General features: G+C 33.6%; 1 protein-coding gene across 1 annotated transcript; it reads left to right on the top strand.

Annotated features, from left to right (window-relative positions):
- Nucleotides 1–12,826: 12,826 nt before the first annotated feature.
- LOC149528554 (glutathione S-transferase F9-like) lies at nt 12,827–14,634 on the top strand. The gene is made up of 2 exons (XM_089810014.1): nt 12,827–13,199; nt 14,014–14,634. Exons 1-2 carry the CDS (start codon nt 13,145–13,147, stop codon nt 14,451–14,453), a joined length of 495 nt encoding a protein of 164 aa, XP_089666140.1. The 5' UTR covers nt 12,827–13,144; the 3' UTR covers nt 14,454–14,634.
- The last annotated feature ends 6,558 nt before the right edge of the window (nt 14,635–21,192 follow it).

Genomic DNA, 21,192 nt, shown 5'->3' with positions numbered 1-21,192 from the left:
CCCCAAATCGGGTATGTCGGAAATAGTGCCAAAAACTTCACAACTTCACATATTATTAATAAATCTAAAAGTGAAATTTTTTTATAGAAATTTCAGAAGAATAATAGCCTACAAAATGAAATTTCTAGATCTGTATAACATTTACACAATAGCTCCCAAACGGAGGACAAAAACAATGCTCATGAGGCTCCCAAAAACAACACAAAATAGCCGAAAACACGACAAAAGCACTGATAATCTATCACAAAAGTATAATCATGACTAAATACATATATTAATCTTTATTTTAACATATAAATTTCTGATATATAGAAGCAATCCAAACTGATATGAAATACTCAACCGGAATGCTCATCGGGCTTCCGAAAACAACACAAAATAGCTGAAAACACCACAAAAATAATAATAATAAATCATATAAGTATAATCATGGACAAATAAATATATTCAACTCTATTTTAACATCTAAATGTTTGATATACAGTAGCAACCCAAACTGTTACAAAATACTCAACCGAAAACACCAAACTCTTACAAAAAACACACTCGAAAATCCACAAATCTGCATTGTTCAGCACAAAGGCAAACTTTGCATGAGCATGCACATGGAATGACTTTAAAATTCCATCCTTAGCCTTCTTATAAACTTACAAACTCCCGTTCTTGGGTCTCCTTCTCCACAGGTTTGGCAGCCTCTGAAGAACAACAAAGAAATGAGGAAAAATCAAGTTCTAGAATGAGCTCAAAATGCCTCCAAACCCCTTAAAAGAGGGCATAACCCTAACTCACATCTAAGAAGGGTTAATAAAACATATTTTATTAATAATTTTCATTTATTAGTCCAAGGATTTCCAAAGATTAACCCCTTTTTCTAAAACTTCACCTTCTTGGGCCTGCCTGCCTTGGCAAAAAATATTATTTTTAATCATTTGAAAAGGGACATGACACAAGAGGTATCTTGTCACAAACTGAATTTTTAGGACACCTATTAATCAAATATACTACTGTTGCTATAGCTTCTCCCCAATATTCAATTGGGAGCTCTTTTTCTTTCATCATGCTTCTAGCCATTTCAACAATGGTTTTGTTCTTTCTCTTAGCTACTCCATTTTGCTGCGGAGTATAACTAGCAGTAAGCTCTTTCCTTATGGAATTTTTTTTGCAAAATATTTACAAACATATTGGAGGTATACTCCCCTCCTCTCTCTGATCTTAGGACCTTAATATAGTGTCCACATTCTTTTTTAGCCAAGGCTTTAAATTCAACAAATTTATCAAATGCTTCAGATTTGTTCTTCAAAAAATACACCCATGTTTTATGACTGAAATCATCTATGAATGTCATAAAATAAGTACTCCCCCCAATAGAAGTAGTTTTCATAGGGCCAATAAAACTAGAATGCACCAATTCTAATGGTGCTCTAGCCCTTCTAGAATTTCCATAATTAAAGGGAAGCCTATGTTGCTTACCAAAAATACAAGTCTCACACTTGTCATAAGAATCTACTATGCTTGTCAGACCAACTACCATTCTTTTTTTTGGACAACAAATTTAAACCAACAATGCTAAGATGTTCATACCTAAGATGCCAAAGCTTGGAGGGGTCTTCAATTACACTCCTAAAAGTTGATTGTTGATGTACTACTTTACATGCATGCTTTGGAGCTGCAACACTGGCTTGAGAAGAGAAACATGTCTCTGTCTTCAATAGGAAAATCTGGTTCTTCGTCATTTGGATTGCTACAAGTAATCTATTACTCTCATTCTTCTTATGAATGACACACTTGTCATTTTCTGTCAACACCTTGTATCCATTTTTAATGAGTTCTCCAACACTCATCAAATTATGCTTCATACTGGTGGCAAAATACAAATTATGTATTTTCTTCTTCTCACCTTGCTTGGTGCAGACCATAATATATTCTTTGTCTACTATGGGAATGGTTCCATTATTTTCCATCTTAATTTTAGACTTAAAAGTCTTATCTATAGGATTTGATAAAATCCAACTCTGTAGTTGCCAGGATCATCTGCATGCAAAATAACCTATCGAAGGTAAACCAAGAAAGAAGAGGTGGAGCTTGGAAAAATCCTAAATGGACATGAGAGAGAAAATATGCAAAATAATGAAATTATATTTACAATGAGAATGCAATGTGTTTACAATGAGTGAGAGACTAAATATAAAGGCCTCATGGAAGCTTGTAGAACAAGCTAAAAAGTGGTAGAAGATAAGGTTGACAACTAAGCACTCTTCCACAAAAAAGTGGAAAATGCTAGAAGGGAGCAAACTCCCGAGTTGTCGACAACTCATCACTACATACATTAAATACTAAATATTAAATAGATGCATTAACCTAAGTAAGCTTAAGTAAATAGAATAAATAATTAATTAATTACTCTAACACCCCCCCTTAAGTGAAACTTAGGGGAATTCCTTAAGCTCGCAAAACTAAGATGAAATGCAGAATGGGTCCTTGAAACAAGGCCATGTTAGATACCCATGTACAATGCAAAGAGATCAAACCTCTATAAATAGGGAAAGAGAGAAAACCACGCGGGAAAAACCCTCCCCCAAAAAGAGGTAAGAATCTAGTGAAGAACTGAAGAAGCCTCCAACTAGGAGAATGTCCCCTAAAATAGGAACAAGAAGTGATCATGAAGAGCATCACTAAAGCATGAAGAAGTCGCAAAATTTTTCATCAGAAAGAAAATTGCTGATCTAAAGAACCTCCATGGAAGAAGAAGGCACGAACCAAGCATGTATATATGGTAGATGATCTATCTCACCAAAATGAATAGGTAGCTAACCACTACAATCGCCTTGTATATAGGATTAACCACTAAATACATAGTTCACACTATCAAACTATCGAACCAAGGATGCATTAGAACAACAACATAACCCCCCCCTTAATGTATATAGGGTGAGATGATAGGCAACTGAGAAGGTGGGCCAAAATCCTCTGCAGACAGAATCAAGAACAACGAGAGAGGAAGAGGTACAAAAATCTATAAAGACACAATCACAATGATGCTACATGGGGCTAATTTTGTGGAAGAGACACTCACTTGACAAAGGGAGAAGGCCTAAAATAGAAAACAACTATCCCCCCTATGGTGCTTTATAAAATTAATGCATGTACAACTGTCTCAAAAATAACGTTCATGAATCTAAAATGCAAAAGTGGCACTTTATCTTAGTGCCTATATAAAAGAGCTTATAAATGATGTCTATAATGATCAAAACAAAGAAAAAATTTACACAAAAGAAAGTACAACCTAAAACAAAAGAAACCATGCCAAGAAAATGATCCTCAGACCTAAAACATCCAAGATATCTACCATATAGCAAAAATGTCAAAAATATGATAGAAAGAGTATGGGCTAGAATCTAAGGAAAAAGACTATATTTCTAAAAAGGTGACAAAACCAGCTTTTCAAAAATATAATGTTTTCAAAAAATTGACATGGGATGCAAAAGATATGCATGTCAGAGTCAAAAATAGAACTTTAGACTTCAACAGAAACAATAGGCAACAAAACTACATCAAAATCTGAAAATATCTAATTAATGTCTTTGCCTCAAAACTATCTTTCTGGCACTTCTTTCGAATTAGAAAAATACCTCCGTATGCTCAAGTTATGGCCAAAAAATTAAAGGTAGGTCCAAAATGACCCTAAAGGAGAGGCGCAAGAAGGTTTGCTGATGCAAGATGACATGATGCTAACATCAGCAAAAAATGAGCTTAAAATTGATGGCTAAACGACTGTCATAGCAAAAAAGAAAGCCACGTGGCAGTGCCATGTAGATGCCACATGGAAGGTACAACTGACATGATAGGGGCCACATGGCAACCCTGCCATGTGTCACACACTGACTATGTGACTGCTACTGAAGTGTGCTACCACATGAGCTGATTGTGTCCACACAATTGTCGACACTGGCAAGCTACGCAGGAGTGGTGACTAGGCAGAGATCCCTGGTGGAGCGCGGGATAAGTCAGGCGTAGGTGGAAAGAAGAGGTGGCATTTCCTATCTGGAGTAGAGGGCATGCTGCGGTGCTGCCACAGTGGCTAGGCAGTCGCGCAACTAGCCGCAGGAGCCCATGGGCTAATCACAAGTGGCGCGGCTATGGCCCTATAGTGGTGGTTGGTTTTTTTAATTAAAAAAAAAAATTCACTCTGCACATCCATACGATTCATATGAAAGACCTTGCAAGCAAAAAAATTTTGCCTCTCGGAGCTCTATCTCCAAAATTGACAAATTTTATATGAATCCTAACTATAAATAATGTTCCAGATCTAATGGCAACATCTGTTTGGGCCCAATGTGCTCCAAAAAATTGCTCTTCCTTTGATTTGAAGAAAAATGCACAAACAAACTAGGGTTTGTGTCTCCAAATCGTGGCTTCAAAAAACCTTCAACGAAGCAGCAACAAGGAGGCTCTAATACCATGTAGGAGTTGATAAAATCCAACTCCATAGTCTCAAAGATCACCTACATGCAAAATAACCTATTGAAGGGAAACTGAGAAGGAAGAGGTGGAGCTTAGAAAAACCCTAAATAGACATGAGAGAGAAAATATGCAAAACAATGAAATTATATTTACAATAAGAATGTAACATGTTTACAATGAGAGAGAGACCAAATATAAAGGCCTCATGGAAGCTTGTAGAACAAGTTGGAAAGTGGTAGAAGATAAGGTTGACAACTAAGCACTCTTCCACAAAAAGGTGGAACATGCTAGAAGGGAACAAACTCTTGTGTTGTCAACAACTCATCACTACATGCATTAAATACTAAACATTAAATAAATGCATTAACCTAAGTAAGCTTAAGTAAATATAATAAATAATAAATAAATAATTAATTATTTACTCTAACATTATCAATGAAAGAAATTAAATTTTCATTACCACTCATGTGGTTGCTACAACCGATGTCTAGGTATCATACCTCAGGGTTGCCTTCTTCACCAACATTACACATGATAAAGGCTATGGGATTGTTTGCATTTTTCATGTTCACATTAGCCACATTCGCATTCTTCTTTGACTAATCAGCATGTTTCTTCCAGCATTCACTTACATAATACCCATGTACTTATGATAGTAGTAGTATTCAACATTGCTCTTGTTGGAGTTATAAATTTTCTTACCTCCTCTAGAGCTATTTTGAGAGATGCTTGCTCCCTCTTGGTTGTTTGCTCATCCTGACATTTCTACACCAGCATTCATTTGACCATTCCTTCTATGACCTCTACTTCTTGAGCCTCTACCAAAGCCATCTCTTCCTCTCCCCCTCCCTCTTGAATTCTCTTGAACCTTAAAAAATTTCTCTTGAGAAGTAATTGTTGATTAATTTATCCTATGCTCATGGGTTTGAAGAGTTCCCATCAACTCATCCATGGTCAATGTGGTGAGGTCCTTTACTTCCTCTATGGTCATCACAAGGTTGTCATATTTCTAAGGTAAACTCCTCAATATCTTCTCTACTATTCTCTGTTCATCATAATTTTCTCCACTTGATTTGAGCTGGTTTATCAAAGTGGAGACTTGTGAGTTGAACTCTATAATATGTTCATTATCTCTCATCTAAAGGTTCTCAAAATCTCTTCTGATCATCTATAGCTTTACTACTCTGACCTTATCAGTTCCCTTGAAGTTTGTCTCAAGGATGTCCCATGCTTCCTTTGGATAATTTGTTGTTGCAATCTTGGAAAAAATTATCTCTGTCATTGATGCCTCAATCAAACTTAATGCCTTTGCATCCTTTCTCCTTAACTCCTTCCATTGAGTCTTTTGATTGTTGGTAAGGGCAACATATTGAGTTGGGTCTGTCACATCATTGAACCCATTAATCACAAGCTCCCACAAATTATTTACAACCATTATGATTTTCATTTTCTTTTCCCATGTATCATAATTTTGTCCATTAAAAGATGGTGGCTACTACCATATTTTTCCTGCATCTCTTGCCATGTTAGACATCCCAAAAGAAATTCACTAACTCATTGTGGATATGGGGCCTCAAAGCTCTAATACCATGTGAAAAATAAATCAAAACCCTAAAAAATTTCTTGGCACATGACAGTTTTACTCGACACCAATTGATGCCAAGTGACAGGCAGGGGGTGCTGAGTTAGCTGAGCACAAGAGGAAGCTGAATGAACTTGGCACATGGAAAACTAGGCAATAGTGTATGCCGAGTGAGCTCAGAAACAAAAGAGATGTCGAGTGAGCTTGATCACCACTATTGGGTGATGCTCGGCAATAGAGGATGCTGAGTGAGCTTGGCATAAACTATAGATAGAACTCGGTTAGAGCAACAAAGAGAGGACTTGGTAAAGACCAAATAGAGTGGGCTATAAACCAGACTTACAACCTAGATTTTTCCACCATTAAAACCAAAGAGCTGAAGGATGAAATTTTCAAATATGAACTCCTCAAACGCAATAAATAAATAGAAGAAAAATAATAGATTCCCAAGTATCCCTACTTGCTTTCTTGCTTTCTATTCAAATATGATAAAACTATTACAAAATTTGGGAGCATTTGGCTTCAACCAAAAAATCTTAAAATATTTAAACTAATAAAACTTAAAACTTAAAACTTGTAGCTCTAATGGTTGCATACAATAAGTTTTGGAGCAATCACTACTTCATAGGTCAAATCAAAATAGTGAATTTATAGAATAACCAAAAGGATCCAACACGTACAACTACAAACACAAAACTAGAACTTCCTTCTATCTTCCAACTTGATCTACTAATCAACTTCTCTTCTCTGCACTACAACATGCTCTTCTACAACTCTTTAACTCCTTCAACTCTCTTCTCCTCATCAAATGAGATAGATTCATTCTCTTTTGTCTCTTTGCCAAAAATATTTTCCTTCTCATTTTTCAATTTTGAACTCACCTGCTACATTTAATATTTTTAACTATTGCAGGCCATTAGGTGGTAGGTGGGCATTTGGCTCTAGGGGGAACCTACCACAATAAATTTCTAACACTTTTCACATCATGTTTCTTTGGAGACAATAATGCAATAATGCACATAGTGAAGACATTGAACAAATAGAACTCGGATGCCCCACCTTGAGTTATCCTGGATTGGATAAAGATCTCAAACTTTGGATTCCTTCGAGTGTAAATGAGAGAACTAATGGTCATTTATAAGTAGAATGGTTCTAAATTAGAAATAATGTGAGAACTATAGACAACTATAGACAAGAAATTGGTTGCTTTTGTGTATTTTTGAGCACTTCATCTCCATTATTATCATTTTGATAGTGGAATTATTAGTTTGGTCTCCAAGAATGACACCCAAGTTAGAAGTATATCTTATAGCTCCATTATAATTTCATCTTACTAGTAAAGGAGTAGTAATTCCAAATAGTCCAAAAGCTTTAATATCTCTGATGTTATGAGCTTTCTGCATTAGTCCAATTCAATATTTAGATTTCTCTAGAACTACCATGATAGCTAGATTGTGGTAATTGAAAGGTCGGATTTGGATGACTCAGTTGCTTGATTTCATGAGTTCATCTCAGACATAATTCTGAGTATGGATATAAGAGGACTATATGGTTCTTTATTATAGCCAATATCTATGTCCATCCTAGATATGCACTAAAACACTAATACTCTGAGATATATATTTTGAACACAACATGGTAAAATTGTTCTTTTGCTTTAATATATGGGTATATATTCTTAGATGGAATGCTAAAAGATAGAAAACAAGAAAATGAGTTTTTTTCATTCCTATTTAGTTGCTTCAGACATTTGATTGTTTTTAGCCACATTTTTTGACAGCAATTTACTTCCTCGTGTGTCATTAGGGCCCAAGCTTTGGAATAAAGATAAGTTCATTTATATGGTACTAATTTTTTTTGAATTTCTCAACATAGTGCTAGGTAAGTGGAATCCCTAAAATTTGCATTTCAATCCTCTTTTGGGGCAGTAGTCGCATTTTATTTCTTAATTTTGGAGGCAGTAACGAGGGTTTTAGCTCAGACCATGGGAGAGCATTTGAACAGTAAACATGGCTATTCAATTAAATTCCAAGAAACATAAAATTGGGAGCAAGCTTAGATAGCAAACAAAGCAACAAACATCAAGCCAAACAAAAGGAGATCAATATATATATATATATATATATATAACATTGCTGAAAGTACATTCCCTACTAATATTGCAGATATACAAGTAATTATTACATACGAGATGCTTCCCTATTAATATTGCAGATATAGAAGACAACCAACTATTTTCACCATAAATCCTTACATATTCTGTTTTCTGCAACTATCAGTCAAGTATGAAGAAGAATCAAGATAAAATACCTTTGAATTTGAACTAGGACTGCAATGCAAAATAGAATGTCCAAGCTGAAAACCATGTTTCATCCACAGCAAGTGCACATTGTTTGGGAGAGGACAAATAGAAAAGGAATGGAAGACATATTTTAATATACCAATTAGGAGATAGAGCAAGCGTTCATGCATAATGTCAAATGGTTCCACCTGTAGATGACACATCTCTCACCTCTGCACAATGCCACACTCCCATCAGTGGAAATGAATTTCCTTATAATTTTGTGTAGAAAAAAATGAAAAGACATCCAGCAAAATGGCTAGTAGCTAATGAAGAGGCAGAAAATTTAAGAGCAACAATAGCGTTTAATAGAAAATGAAAACTAATGCATGCTTTTGTCGGATTATTTTTCCCTTTATAGAATATCATGGACTAACAATTATAAATTTAATTAATAAATTATGGAAGATTGTTATTCCGTGGGTTAAGTAGACGCTTCCCAAAGTAAGATGATTAGTTATTGAGAAACTCTAGATTGAAAAATCTAACTACAAAAGACCATATGACAAAGGACTAATAAGTCGAGCCAAATTCTCTGAAAATGACTTTAATAAGAACTAATAGTCAATTCAACAAGGCTGTTCAAATTTTGAAGCTAGAAAGTTGAAGACTTGAGGGGATTTGATACAGCAGTGGGCTGTGAAGTTAAATTGCTATTGACCTTGTTTGCCTTGGACCCTATATTTGGCAAATGTGGATATCATTATAAATAGAGTAGAGCTTGGAATAGAGAATCAGTTGTTAAAATCTACTGAAGAGAAGGGAAAGAATAAGAATAAGTGATCTCTGTCCAGTCTGAAGAAGAAAAATAAGAATCGAAAGAACATCACTGTGTACTGATCAGATTCCTAATTATTCAGGATGATGCCACTTCTTGGTCCACCTACATTTGGAAATATTACAGTAAGATGCAAGACCGGATGACAGTAATCCTAACATTTGATTACTTCTGATCACAAACTTCACGAAAGCATGTAAACATTTCATTCTAAAAATGATATGTTGATGGTTATGTGAGATTTATTATATATTTGTGATCCTTCTTTTGATATGGCTGTGTAATCATAGCTGTAAACCAGCGATTCTCTTATTCTTTAGGTCTATGTTCAGTTCTGTGCAATTATTTCTCAGGTAACTGGTTAAGGGGGATAACATGTCTGTTAGAAGTTGTAATCTTTCCTTGGTGTGTTTATAAACCAAGGTTAGAACTCTTTTCTTTATTGTTGTAATATATTAGGATATAAGCCAAGGTATCCTAATATATTTCTTTTTTGTCCTTTTTCCACTACATCTTATTTTGTCATCTAGTGGAATATGTGAGGACAAATATTTATTTTAATTTCTAATTTTAGATTATTCCTCCTTAAGAGGAATCTCACACTTGGCCTCACACACTTATGAATGGTGGCATTCATAGACATGGGAGTTACATTCTAACTCCTCTCTCTCATCTCTATTTAAGAGATGACCCTCTTCTCTCATTTAACAATGAGGTTTCTTCCTCTTCTCAAATATTGTATGAGCCATTGCTCTCTTGCTCTCTCTCTTTTTCTTCTTAGGCTTTTCATGCCTCATTCATAATGTCACAAGGGGTTTTCTTTGCTTTCCCCTTTCCAAATATCTTGTCTCATGGTGTTGGAGCTTGAAGCTTTCTCTCTCCTATTTTATGGTAATATCTTTTCATGCATTTACTCACTTAGATTCTTTCCTGGTATTGCTTATTTACAGATTTCTTTTTCCATTTCTAACAATGTCAAAGAATAAGTTCAATTTTTAGATGATTTATGATAAATTTTGATCTGTTTAAGTTATTGGCATGTAATCATACTAATATGATTGTTTTACTAAAAAAGTGAATGTGGTTTAGTCTAAATTTTTAAAAATAGAATTTACTTGTTTTTTATCTGTTGATTATAAAACTCAAATTTTAGTTTTAGAATATGATTACTGACATAATGATAAAAAAAAAAATTCAGCCATACTAATAAATAGGATCCCCTGGTGCATTTTCAATGCTTGCTAGTTAAAGAGAAGACCCACTGTCGTATTTCAATGAGGATTGTGGAATTAAGTTGTTTCAAGTCAAGTTGATTGTTGACATGTAAAAAGCAATAAGTATTGGGTCAATTTTGTAAGAGTATAAATAATCTATCAAATCAATATAATAAATTATTTCTTTTGATTCGATGAACTACTGATGTGAAAGAAAAAACTAGTCTACAAATTATATTGCTCACAGATATTAGACAAGAAAAGCTTAGCTAACTCATCAGCTAAACAATGACAAGCGATATTTCTGAAGATTCCATTGCAAGATTAACAAGGAAAAGGAATATAGCCTGGACCCATATACAAATCAGTCAAAAAGACAATCAAAACTTGTATCTTAAGAAAGAGATTGAAACCAGAAAAATCAAAGGGAATAACAAGAACTAGAAATATTTTTCACTTAAACAATGAATTAGGGACTATCAAACTTCTCAAAGTCCTTGGAAGGGATGGATTAGAATGGAATGTCCTCTCATTATTTTATGTATAAATCCCAATCTAAAGAACCCTTAATCACAACATGAGCTCTCATTTAATTTTGCATAAGGATTCTTTGCCCACATTAATATGGTCATACGTGAAGACACTTCATTTTGCCTGGAATTTTTTCTCTTTAACAGAGGAGGACCAAAGAAACTAATTTAGAACTCTAGAGAGACTAATGATTGAAACCTAATTTCTTTGAAAAAGGAACATTTACAACCATATTATAAAATCAGAAGATGTTGGAGAGACATTTGCAGAAGATGTGGTGCTGGTTGGTCTATGATTTGAACTAATTTTTATCCTCTCTCTCTTACTATTGCTCTTTCCATTTTGGATTCTGGTTAGATCTTTTTTGGTTAACATTTCTAGTAAAACAGTTCATACATAGAAATTTTGGCTAACATTTTATAGTAAAATAGCCCATACCTACAGAATTTTGACGAACATTTTAATCCACACATTGGAATTTTTTACTAATGTTTTGTAGTGAAACATCTCATACAATGGAAATTAAAGCCTAAAATATTTCGATGAAAAAATGAAAAGAAAAATTACAGAAGACAATTGATGGTTTAGTCTTTTATGAGGGGAACTGATATAGAAGCTAAGCTCAAAGATAATTTGTGTTCATATGTGACTTCTTCAAACATCACCAATTTCTGGTACAAGTAAAGGCAAGTAATAGACTATACCTAACCATGACTATGGCCAAGCAACCATTAAGCAACAAGTGAGCCTATTCAAAATATATCCGCAGTCTACAAGAACAACAAAACTATTTTTCAATATTCACAGAGCACCAAAATAGTCTTTTCCTATTTAAAAGAGAATAGGAAAATTGTTTCTACCTTAAAAAACACACAACCTCACTCCACGATAGAGGGCAAAATGGTGCTTTACTGAATAGTTTCATTTTATAATGTTCTTATCTGGTAGCTTTTTGTTGCTAGCATGGAGATTTAAGTACCAAATTTTATTGGAATGGTACACCTCATTGCATGCAAAGAATATCTATGGAACACATTTTATTCTCTGCACACATTGCATGTTTGGGAAATCACAGCAACAGACATGTGCTTGAGAAATCACAGCAATGGACGTGTAGGTCTCTTCCTAAAATGACAGTTGCCAAACTCAAAGTTTTTCCATAATATTTGTACTAAAAAAGAAAAAACTACCCAGAACCAATGGAAATTTTAGCCTCCTCCCTTTACGATAGGGACTAATAAGTGTAAATGTTTTTTATAAGTATATATTGAAAAATTTTCTTACTTTATCTAAAAAATCAATATTTAAAGCTAAGGATACCATACAATTTTATAGAATTTTTTTTTGTTGAAATCTATCATGATTCCTATATTGGTCTACACTACCACTTCTCAATATAAATCAAGTTTGAACTTCTAAGTTTCATTTGATTAAACATTGTACTATTAATATGATTTATGAATGCAGTTGAAAGGTTGAAATCAAGTCATAAATTCTCAACCACCCCTCTGGATTTGAAAGCTCTATTCCATAAACCTATAACCTAACATCTCCCTACAATAAATAAAAAATAATCATCTCAGATGCATAATTCGTATGGACAGTGTACCTCTCAATAATGTGCTCCCACGTCGAACAGACTTCCACTGTCCTCTTTCTATCACTATCACTCCCTTTGCTTCAGACCCTTCACTCATTTATAGAAATTGAACGACTCAGATCAATTCCATGGTCCTCCAATGCTTATCTTGCATGTCTAGCCGTTGATTCTCAATGCTCAATTGTACATTTGTGGAAATATCCTGACTGTTTTCGTTTGTTAATGAAAAGTCCAAAAGTCAATTAGATCACCAAATTATTTTGTTAGCTCCCATCTTCCTCAAATACATCTCCCATCACAACTCTTTCGAACGCATAGCAGATCTTGGAGCTTCTTATAGGAATAAGGGCAATTCGTTTGTATCAAAGAAGAGAGGACAAATGGCTGTCAAGCTGTTTGGACCAGCATATGCTTCCTGCAGCAGAAGGGTGCTTGCATGCCTGATAGAGAAAGATATTCAACTTGAAATTGTTCCTGCTGATATATTTAAAGGGGAGCAGAAAAAGCCAGAGTTTCTGGCCTTACAACTAGGGCACCTTACTTATAAATTTTCTCAGCTTGTAAATTGCAAGAAGACATATATATAACATCTATACAGTTATTGAGATGCGCCATGTTTTAAATTTGTATTTGTGTAATGCAGCCCTTTGGACAAGTTCCAGTAGTGCAGGATGGAGATCTCACACGGTTTGGTAACGATATTTATTATTGTATATTAGTTCAAGAACTATATAGGTCGTCTACACTACTGGTTTCAATTTCATACATTCATTTTATATATAGATCGGTCGGATTTGTGTAACAAAGCTTTGACTCATCTGTGTGATATATTTTGATTGGCTACTTAAAAACTTGATGATGAACTCCTCTGCATATATAAGCCTGATTAAGGCTGATTAGGGTGACTTAAACTAGCAACTCAAAGATAATATATTGATTGTTTTTATCTTTGATTGTTTGAGTAAACCTCATTTGGTTCATTAGGATGACTTAAAATATCTTGACTCGATAGTTGATGGGTGGCACCTCAACACGCACATATTCTTTTTATATTAAGACCGGTAGTGATGATTTTCAATTTCCATGTAGTTGTAATCATTGAAAATTTATAAATGTTTTTGGGTACCGAGGATTATCCCTTTCCATATTTGTATATAAAACTTGTGTGAATGGTGTAGATGATCATCTTCAATGTGTATTCAATGTACACAATTTACTTTTTAAGACCTGATTTGAACAGAACGGATTTCCAATTTACATATAATTAAACTCATTGAATATGTTTAAGCATTTTGTGGGCGCTAAGGATTATCATTGCCCATGTTTGTATTCAAAACCTATGTAGGTGATGCAGATAATTATTTTCTATTTGATGTTTATGGAGTGTCTTACAAATTTATGTGTTATTAGTTCATCACCCATGTTATAGTTATATATATATGTATATATATATGGGCTTCATTTGGGTAGTGTAGAGCTGACTTTCTATTAATTGGGCACGTGCAGAGTCAAGGGCTATCATAAGGTACTATGCTGAGAAATATGCAGGGCAAGGGACTTGTCTGCTTGGTAAGACTTTGGAGGAGAGAGCACTGGTTGAACAATGGCTTGAAGTTGAAGGACAGAACTTTGGCACTCATGCTTATGCACTAGTTTATCAGCTTCTCTTTGCCCCAAGGATTAATGTACCCCAAGACAAGGCATTTATTGAGAGCAGTGCACAAAAGTTGGGGAAAGTGTTAGATGTGTATGAAGAGAGGCTGTCAAAGAGCAAGTACTTGGCAGGGGACTTTTACAGCCTTGCTGACCTCTCTCATCTCCCATTTACTGACTATATAGTGAGTGCTACTGATAAGGGATATCTGGTTAGGAAGAGGAAACATGTGAATGCATGGTGGGAGGATATTTCCTCTAGACCTGCATGGAAGAACGTTTTGGCTATGTGAAACCATGGATCACGTGGCTTGTTCTCTTGCAAATTTAAATTCTAGTCTGTTTGCAGTTCAACATAAATGAGAATCATGATTGTATCACTGGCTGTCAAGAGTTTTTAGAAGCTTAGAGTGGTGAATGCTGTCTAATGTCCTTCCTTATAATTTAATAAGAGTCTAGACTTTTGTATCTTCACAGTGCAACAAGGATATGGCTAATAAAAGTTGTGGTCTGTTCTGAAGTTAATATTGTCATTACTTTGGTTTCTTATCTTTGATTAGATCGAGTGATATCAAAATTTAGTTTGGAGCTCAATTGAGAGGAAATTCTTTTTCAATATGTGATTGTAATCAAATATTACATTTGCGGATTAATTGTGATTTGTGTTGTGAAGATGTGTCGTAGAAAATAGCTCGGTGGCTAACTGATGTTGGGATCTCTCAGTGTGTTTCATATTTCGGATGTACTGTTAGGCTTCCAAATGATATTAAATATTATTGAAGAAGATTAGGGTACACGATATCAGTGATAGGAAGAAGCTACTACAGTCAACATTATTGAAGTTGGAACTTTAAAGGGCCAACCAATGTTGGATAAATGAGGGTAACTTTTTTTTTGTGTGTGTTGGGCGGCTGGGGTTAACAACTATATATCCCCGTGCTTTGGAAGAAAGAAACACTACAGCCATGTGACTGAAAGTTGAAAGATATATCGTTTCAACCAACACTCAAAACATATCAACCTCCCTTGCCCGTACATCAGTCAACGACATATCTTCAGAAACAATTGCCTCCAATTTTGGGCACTCTCCGACGCCTTCAAATTACTGTCCTCTACTTTGGAATCTATGCCCCGATTAGCAGGGAAGTATGCAGTTTTGTTGGCATTCTTATAGGCTTAAGAGACAATATATGAAGGGAAAGTCCATTCTAGAAAGTATACCCAATAACTCTCTATTTTTTAATTTTTCCAATAATATCTAATAAACAAATATAAAGTACATAGTACAATCTTATAAAAAAGAAAAGAAATATATAGTTGATTTTTCACAATTGAAAATTTGAAAGAAGGTGATTGCAATTTAAAGATCTAACAAATTTCAGCATTAATATGATGTGTAGAATTAGTATTGTAGAATCACGAAACTAGAAGAGTAAGGCAGAACAAAAAAATACAGATATATGTATGAAAAACTCTCTATGCTAAAAATTCCTCACATTTCAAAATATTAAGGCAATGTGTTATTCAACAAGTTACAATACATTTTCAAGCTCCAAGCAACTTACATCTAGTTCAATTCTAGAGAAGATCTTGTACCTGCCAAATAACCTCCTCTCCCTCACTTCTCTTCAACAACACATTGTATTTATAGAGTTTTCAAGCAAAGGGAAACTAATTCTAAAACATCTACATTCAATATATTTATACCCTATTTGTAGAAATTGATCTTATGCATAACTCTTATATAAAATACAAGTCCAAGAGAGAATGTCAAAAGATAAAATTTTTAGGGTATGTCTATCATGGTCAACAAAACTATGCTCTTAAATGCCAATAAAAAAAAGGTTATGTCAAGTTGACATGCAATTTTCTACTTGTTATGAACTTCATATCAAAAAGTTGAGAGAAAAGAATCTCTAAGAAATTGGTTTTAATTTCTAAACTACTAGGCTTTATTTGAAAAAAATAAAGTTTGATTGGTCAAAATTTTGAATTTTAATGCAATAGTACAAAGTATTCAAGACAAAAATAAGAAGTAGATGTATGTCTCACCACCTAAATCAAAATCAAATCATAGTTATTTTTAATAATATTCTAGATATAAGAAGTAGAGTCATGCTTGGATGTGACACATTTTTGAGTATTTTTATTCTTAATAAATAAATAATTATTAATTTTCTACTTTAATATTTTTGGAATAAAAAAGCTCTTGTGTCTAACCACCTTGACTAATTCAAAACTCTACAAAAAAATAATTATTATTTATTTTTTCTTATAGTAGAAGAAACATAGAATGTGATGCATCTTTTAGATTTTAAAAATGTTGTACCATTTGTATGTTATAGTGATTTTTCAAGTAGTGTCAATCAACAGTTTATACACAACTCCAAAATTAGTAATAAATACAAACTAAACTCATAATTTGACAAAGCTTACATTTATGGAAAGATAAAAATATTCTAAAGAAACCCTTTTCATTTCATCAAATTTTGGTGAAAAAAAGTTCTCAACTACATGTTTAAAGTAAAAAAATACACAAGAATACGACAAAAACACACTTTTGGGATTTTTTAAAGTTAACCATATAGGGTTAATATGAGAACATATAGTATGTCTTATAAAGGTATTAATTCTCATTTAGCATCAAGATTGGTGAGAAAAAAGTTGGAATATATTTTGAAATTCTTTAAGGGATTTTAGTGTTGTTATGTGGAGCCTAATTAGTCTCAGAGGTTTATTCAGCACAGTTTTCTTGTACATTATTTCTATGGGGGTAGCACCCTCAAGGCAGGGTCAAGGGGAAGCACCCCTATGGGGTCCTGGGACAACACCCTAGGTGCACTCCCTATCCTAGTACAGGGCAGGGTTGAGGGGAAATGCTCCTGTAGGCGATTTCAGGGACAGGGCCCGTGAAGCCAAAAATGACCTTATATTAGCTTGTAGATTAGAAAATGAGATTTTTGAAAAGTGGTTATAATAGCCAATTAGAGAGAAAATTTGAGAGTTATGATCTTCCAAAGTTGGGCTACCCAAAATTTCTAAAATAAATGTCAAATGTGTATTTGGTTGACTCTATATGTATTGTTAGGGTCTATTGGCTGTAGGTATTAATTTTGAGTGTCTAGAACCTTCTTTGGTGGCATAAAATTACCTATTTAAGAAAGGATAGAATATTGTCTAAAAGAGCTCTAGGTGATAGTTCACAACTTTATCTTGTAGATTACTATATTGAAGGAGGCCATGTGGGTTAGCATATTGTAATTTTGAATTTTGTATTCCACATTTGCAGTTATAACAAGAGGCTCATAATTTTTTCTTGAAATTGTTGTTGTTTCTTTATTTTTATTATGTGTTTATGGTATTAATGGGAGCACTCTTCATCAAAAATTTAGTTGCAAGAGGCCAACACCATAATATTGTGCTTTTTGATACACAAAATGGACAATTAAGAGACTCTAAAACCATGCTAGAGAGATTCCTTCCATGATAAATACCTCAAACATGTTGTGAATCCTTCCAAATAGATTTTAAATGATTTGTAGTCTTTTATACAAAAGAGAACAGCCATAGAAAACTTTATCACTTCATCAAAACTCATGTGATTTATTATTACACAAATACAACAGATATATTGTGATAAACCACTATTTTACAAAAAAAAATTGTAGTCATAATTCTAATTATCTACTAAGAAGAGAAACAAGTACCTTAAGTCTTAGATCACCCTAGCACATTTTACTATTAAAAGGTTTTGTAGAGAGAAGGGAAAAAGCATAGAATTTTGATGGAAGAGAAATTCAAGTGTCCTCACACATCTAAAATTAAGTGTTTGCAATCATGGTTAAATTGGATAGAAGGAATACATAATTTGATTGAAAAGATAAAATAAATGCTCTCTTATTTCATACAAGGTGCATATTGAATTTATCTAGATTTAAATCATGATATATCTATGGGTGACTTAGAATAAGTTATATTTTTAATTTCTTCAAACATGATTCCTAGTGTTGAGGCCTTTTTGTTGAGTGCTATCAAATAATGGACATAGGAATTTTAGAGAAAAAAATGATATAGTTCATAATGAATGAAGAAATTCACTTTCCCATGATAGTAGTAATAGAAAAACTTCAATCCACTATGAAATACTATTGGAATTTATAATGAATTTATGAACATTAGATGATGGTAGCTGAATTTATCTACAAGCTCATGTCCCCATTAATTAAATGACCAAGAACTTAGAGGATAGAGCTCTAGAGTTGGTGCATGTGTATGATTCCCCTCTAGCTGACATCTTTAATGATTGTAACATAGGGATATGTTTGTTAGAAATATGGTTAGTTAGATGTCTAGAGTGTTGTCATTTATAACAACATGCATTTAGTATTTCATTTATGTATTAAGAGTTAGAAAAATTGTCTAAGTGTTAGATAATTTTCAACAGTACAGAGATAGATGTTATGTTTACAAACAACACACTTTGTGTTTTCTCATGCATAGCTGAGGTTAGCTATATGATAATGTCCTAATGACATAGGTTAGTGTGCAAATGTGTATGAACAATACAATGCAAGTTACAAGTTATTTACCAGCTCAGATATTTAATATGAAAGAACAAAGCATATCAAAAAATATGAGTTGTTTGACTTAAGGAATTTTTTTTGTGACAACACAATTACTAAGTCATAATAGGCTGACATTATAGATAATAATGCCTAAGTAATTTTATAATAAGTCAAGCATGTGAAGACATGAAGGTTGACTCAGTAGACATTTGTTAATTTGTGATATATATAAGTAAAGATCTTATCTTGCACAAATAATGTATAAGATGTGTGTTATGCAAACTATTGTGAAGATATCTTGGAAGATATGTGAGCCTTATGTGATATACAATCTGATATATCATTAGTGGTGAGAAAGTATTGTATGTATACCTATACTTATGAGGAACTTTATTGCTTATTGCATGTTAGTGAAGTTGGCTTTTCCTACATACATTGTATTTGATCTACCAAATCCTAATAGGGTTTGAGAAACTCCTAATAGGGTTGAGGATTTTAAGAGGGCCTAGTCCTCTAACAAGGACTCAAGATACTATATGTACTTTATAGACTCCTAACAGGGTCAATATCCTTAGCATAATTCTTTTGTTTAGTGAATCATCTAGTGGGTATCACCCCCACTGGGGTTTTCCCTTAGCCAAGGTTTCCCTAGTTAAAAAATAATGGTTTTATGAGTTCTCTTTGTACATGGTTATATTTACTATTTAGAATTTTTGGTTTAATTTCATATGCAAGTTATAAAGTAATTAGCAATATTCAGTTGTAGGAAAAAGTTTGTAGAATATTGATTCACCCCCACTCTTAGTATAATCTATTTCTAACAATTAGTATCAGAGTAGAGTTACTTTGAAGAGGCTTAATAGCTTGAGTAAGATCCCTATGGATATGGAAAAATTATAGAGAAATCTTGAAGAAGCTCTAAAATATATTGACCTTCTTCCATAAGAAAGAGATAACCTAAAGGATAAATATGAAGATGCAAAAGTTTACATTGGAAAATTAAAGGACAAGATTGATGATCTAAAATCTAGTAATGAATTAAATGTGTATATTAGTGACAATAATGAAGTAGGAAATCTCAAGAAAGAAAATGAGATCTTGAAGCATGAGTTGAAAATTGTTGAACTAAAGTTGATCCTTAAAAAAAATGACAATGAGAATGAAGCTGATCTAAAATCTAAGAATGCAAATCTTAGATCCTAGTTGAGTAAAGAAAAATCTAAATTAGAATCTATCATGATAGAACATGCTAAGTTAGAAAAATATAACACTATTGTGAAAGGAGAGTTGACACAAGATAAACATTAGTTAGAGAAACTTTATAAAAGTAGTGAGAAAATTGATGAGCAGATATTTTTTCAGAGACTCTCTTATGACAAAACAAGTCTTGGATATCTTATTGAAGAAAATCAGCCAAGAAATTTAAAATTAGGAAAGAACTAGATCTAGTTGTAGAAACCTCTAAAGTAACTAATCATAATAAGATTGAGTCATCTAAAGGAGTTGAAGTAGTTGATTTGTCAAAGAAATTTGATGAACCTAAGTTAATAGAGAAAGTTGATTAACCTACACAAGTTGAATCACCCAAGGAAGTTAGACATGAAATTAGAGGTAAATGTTTTGTATGTAATGAAGTTGGTCATATGAAACGAGATTGCAAAGATAAGTCTTTCAAATGTAGGGTGTGTTACAAGAGTTGTGTTGCAATTCCATGGAAGTCAATTTCGTGAAATGAGACCTCTTTAGAAATAAGTACTTGATTTGTTAATTGATGCAGGAGCATCCAGAGGTATAAGGACAATCCTGTGTCACCCAAAAAAAAAAGTACTTAGACTTAGTTTCTATTTCATGTGTTTTCATTTCTGGATACCCATTTGGGTCAAATAAACATTCGAACTCTCACAATTCCACTATCATTTTTCTAGGATAGAGTATTTGAACACCTTGCGATATGTGTAAATGTTGAAAAAATAGGAGTATGTAATTGAGCCATCATTTTGGTGAACTAGAAGGTGTAAATTGGTCGGATGATTGTAATTGTAATTTAGAGCATTCCAGAAAAAGAATCAGGTCAAAAGGCCCCATGGTTTGAAAGTTATTGTAGTTTTTTAGTTTCTTGGATTACCGAGGACAAAAAGGGGTAGTGACTCAGTATTTGTGGTGGTTGATATGTTCTCCAAAATGGCACATTTCATTCCATGCCACAAAATTCATGATGTTGTCCATATTGCAGACTTGTTTTTCAAAGAGGTGGTAAGACTACATGGTATCCCAAGGAGTATAGTTTCTGACAGAGATACTAAATTTGTGGGGTATTTCTAGAGGACATTGTGGAAGAACTTGAGAACATACTTGAAATTTAGTTCCACATATCACCCCCAGACTGACGATCAAACAGAAGTGGTAAACAGAAGTTTGGGCAATTTTCTGTGATATTTAGTTGGGGATAAACCCAAGGGGTGGGATT

Source organism: Cupressus sempervirens, chromosome 11, assembly GCF_028749045.1.
Source record: "Cupressus sempervirens isolate cs-2001-9-10 chromosome 11, ASM2874904v1, whole genome shotgun sequence".
NCBI classification, from domain to species: Eukaryota; Viridiplantae; Streptophyta; class Pinopsida; order Cupressales; family Cupressaceae; genus Cupressus; species Cupressus sempervirens.
This window is presented reverse-complemented; position numbering and strand designations above follow the sequence as displayed.

Coding starts and splice junctions, on each gene's coding strand:
- LOC149528554 (XM_089810014.1), top strand. CDS start 13,145: ATGCAGCCCTTTGGACAAGTTCCAGTAGTGCAGGATGGAGATCTCACA. Junction 13,200..14,013: donor TGGAGATCTCACACGGTTTG/GTAACGATATTT, acceptor GGGCACGTGCAG/AGTCAAGGGCTATCATAAGG.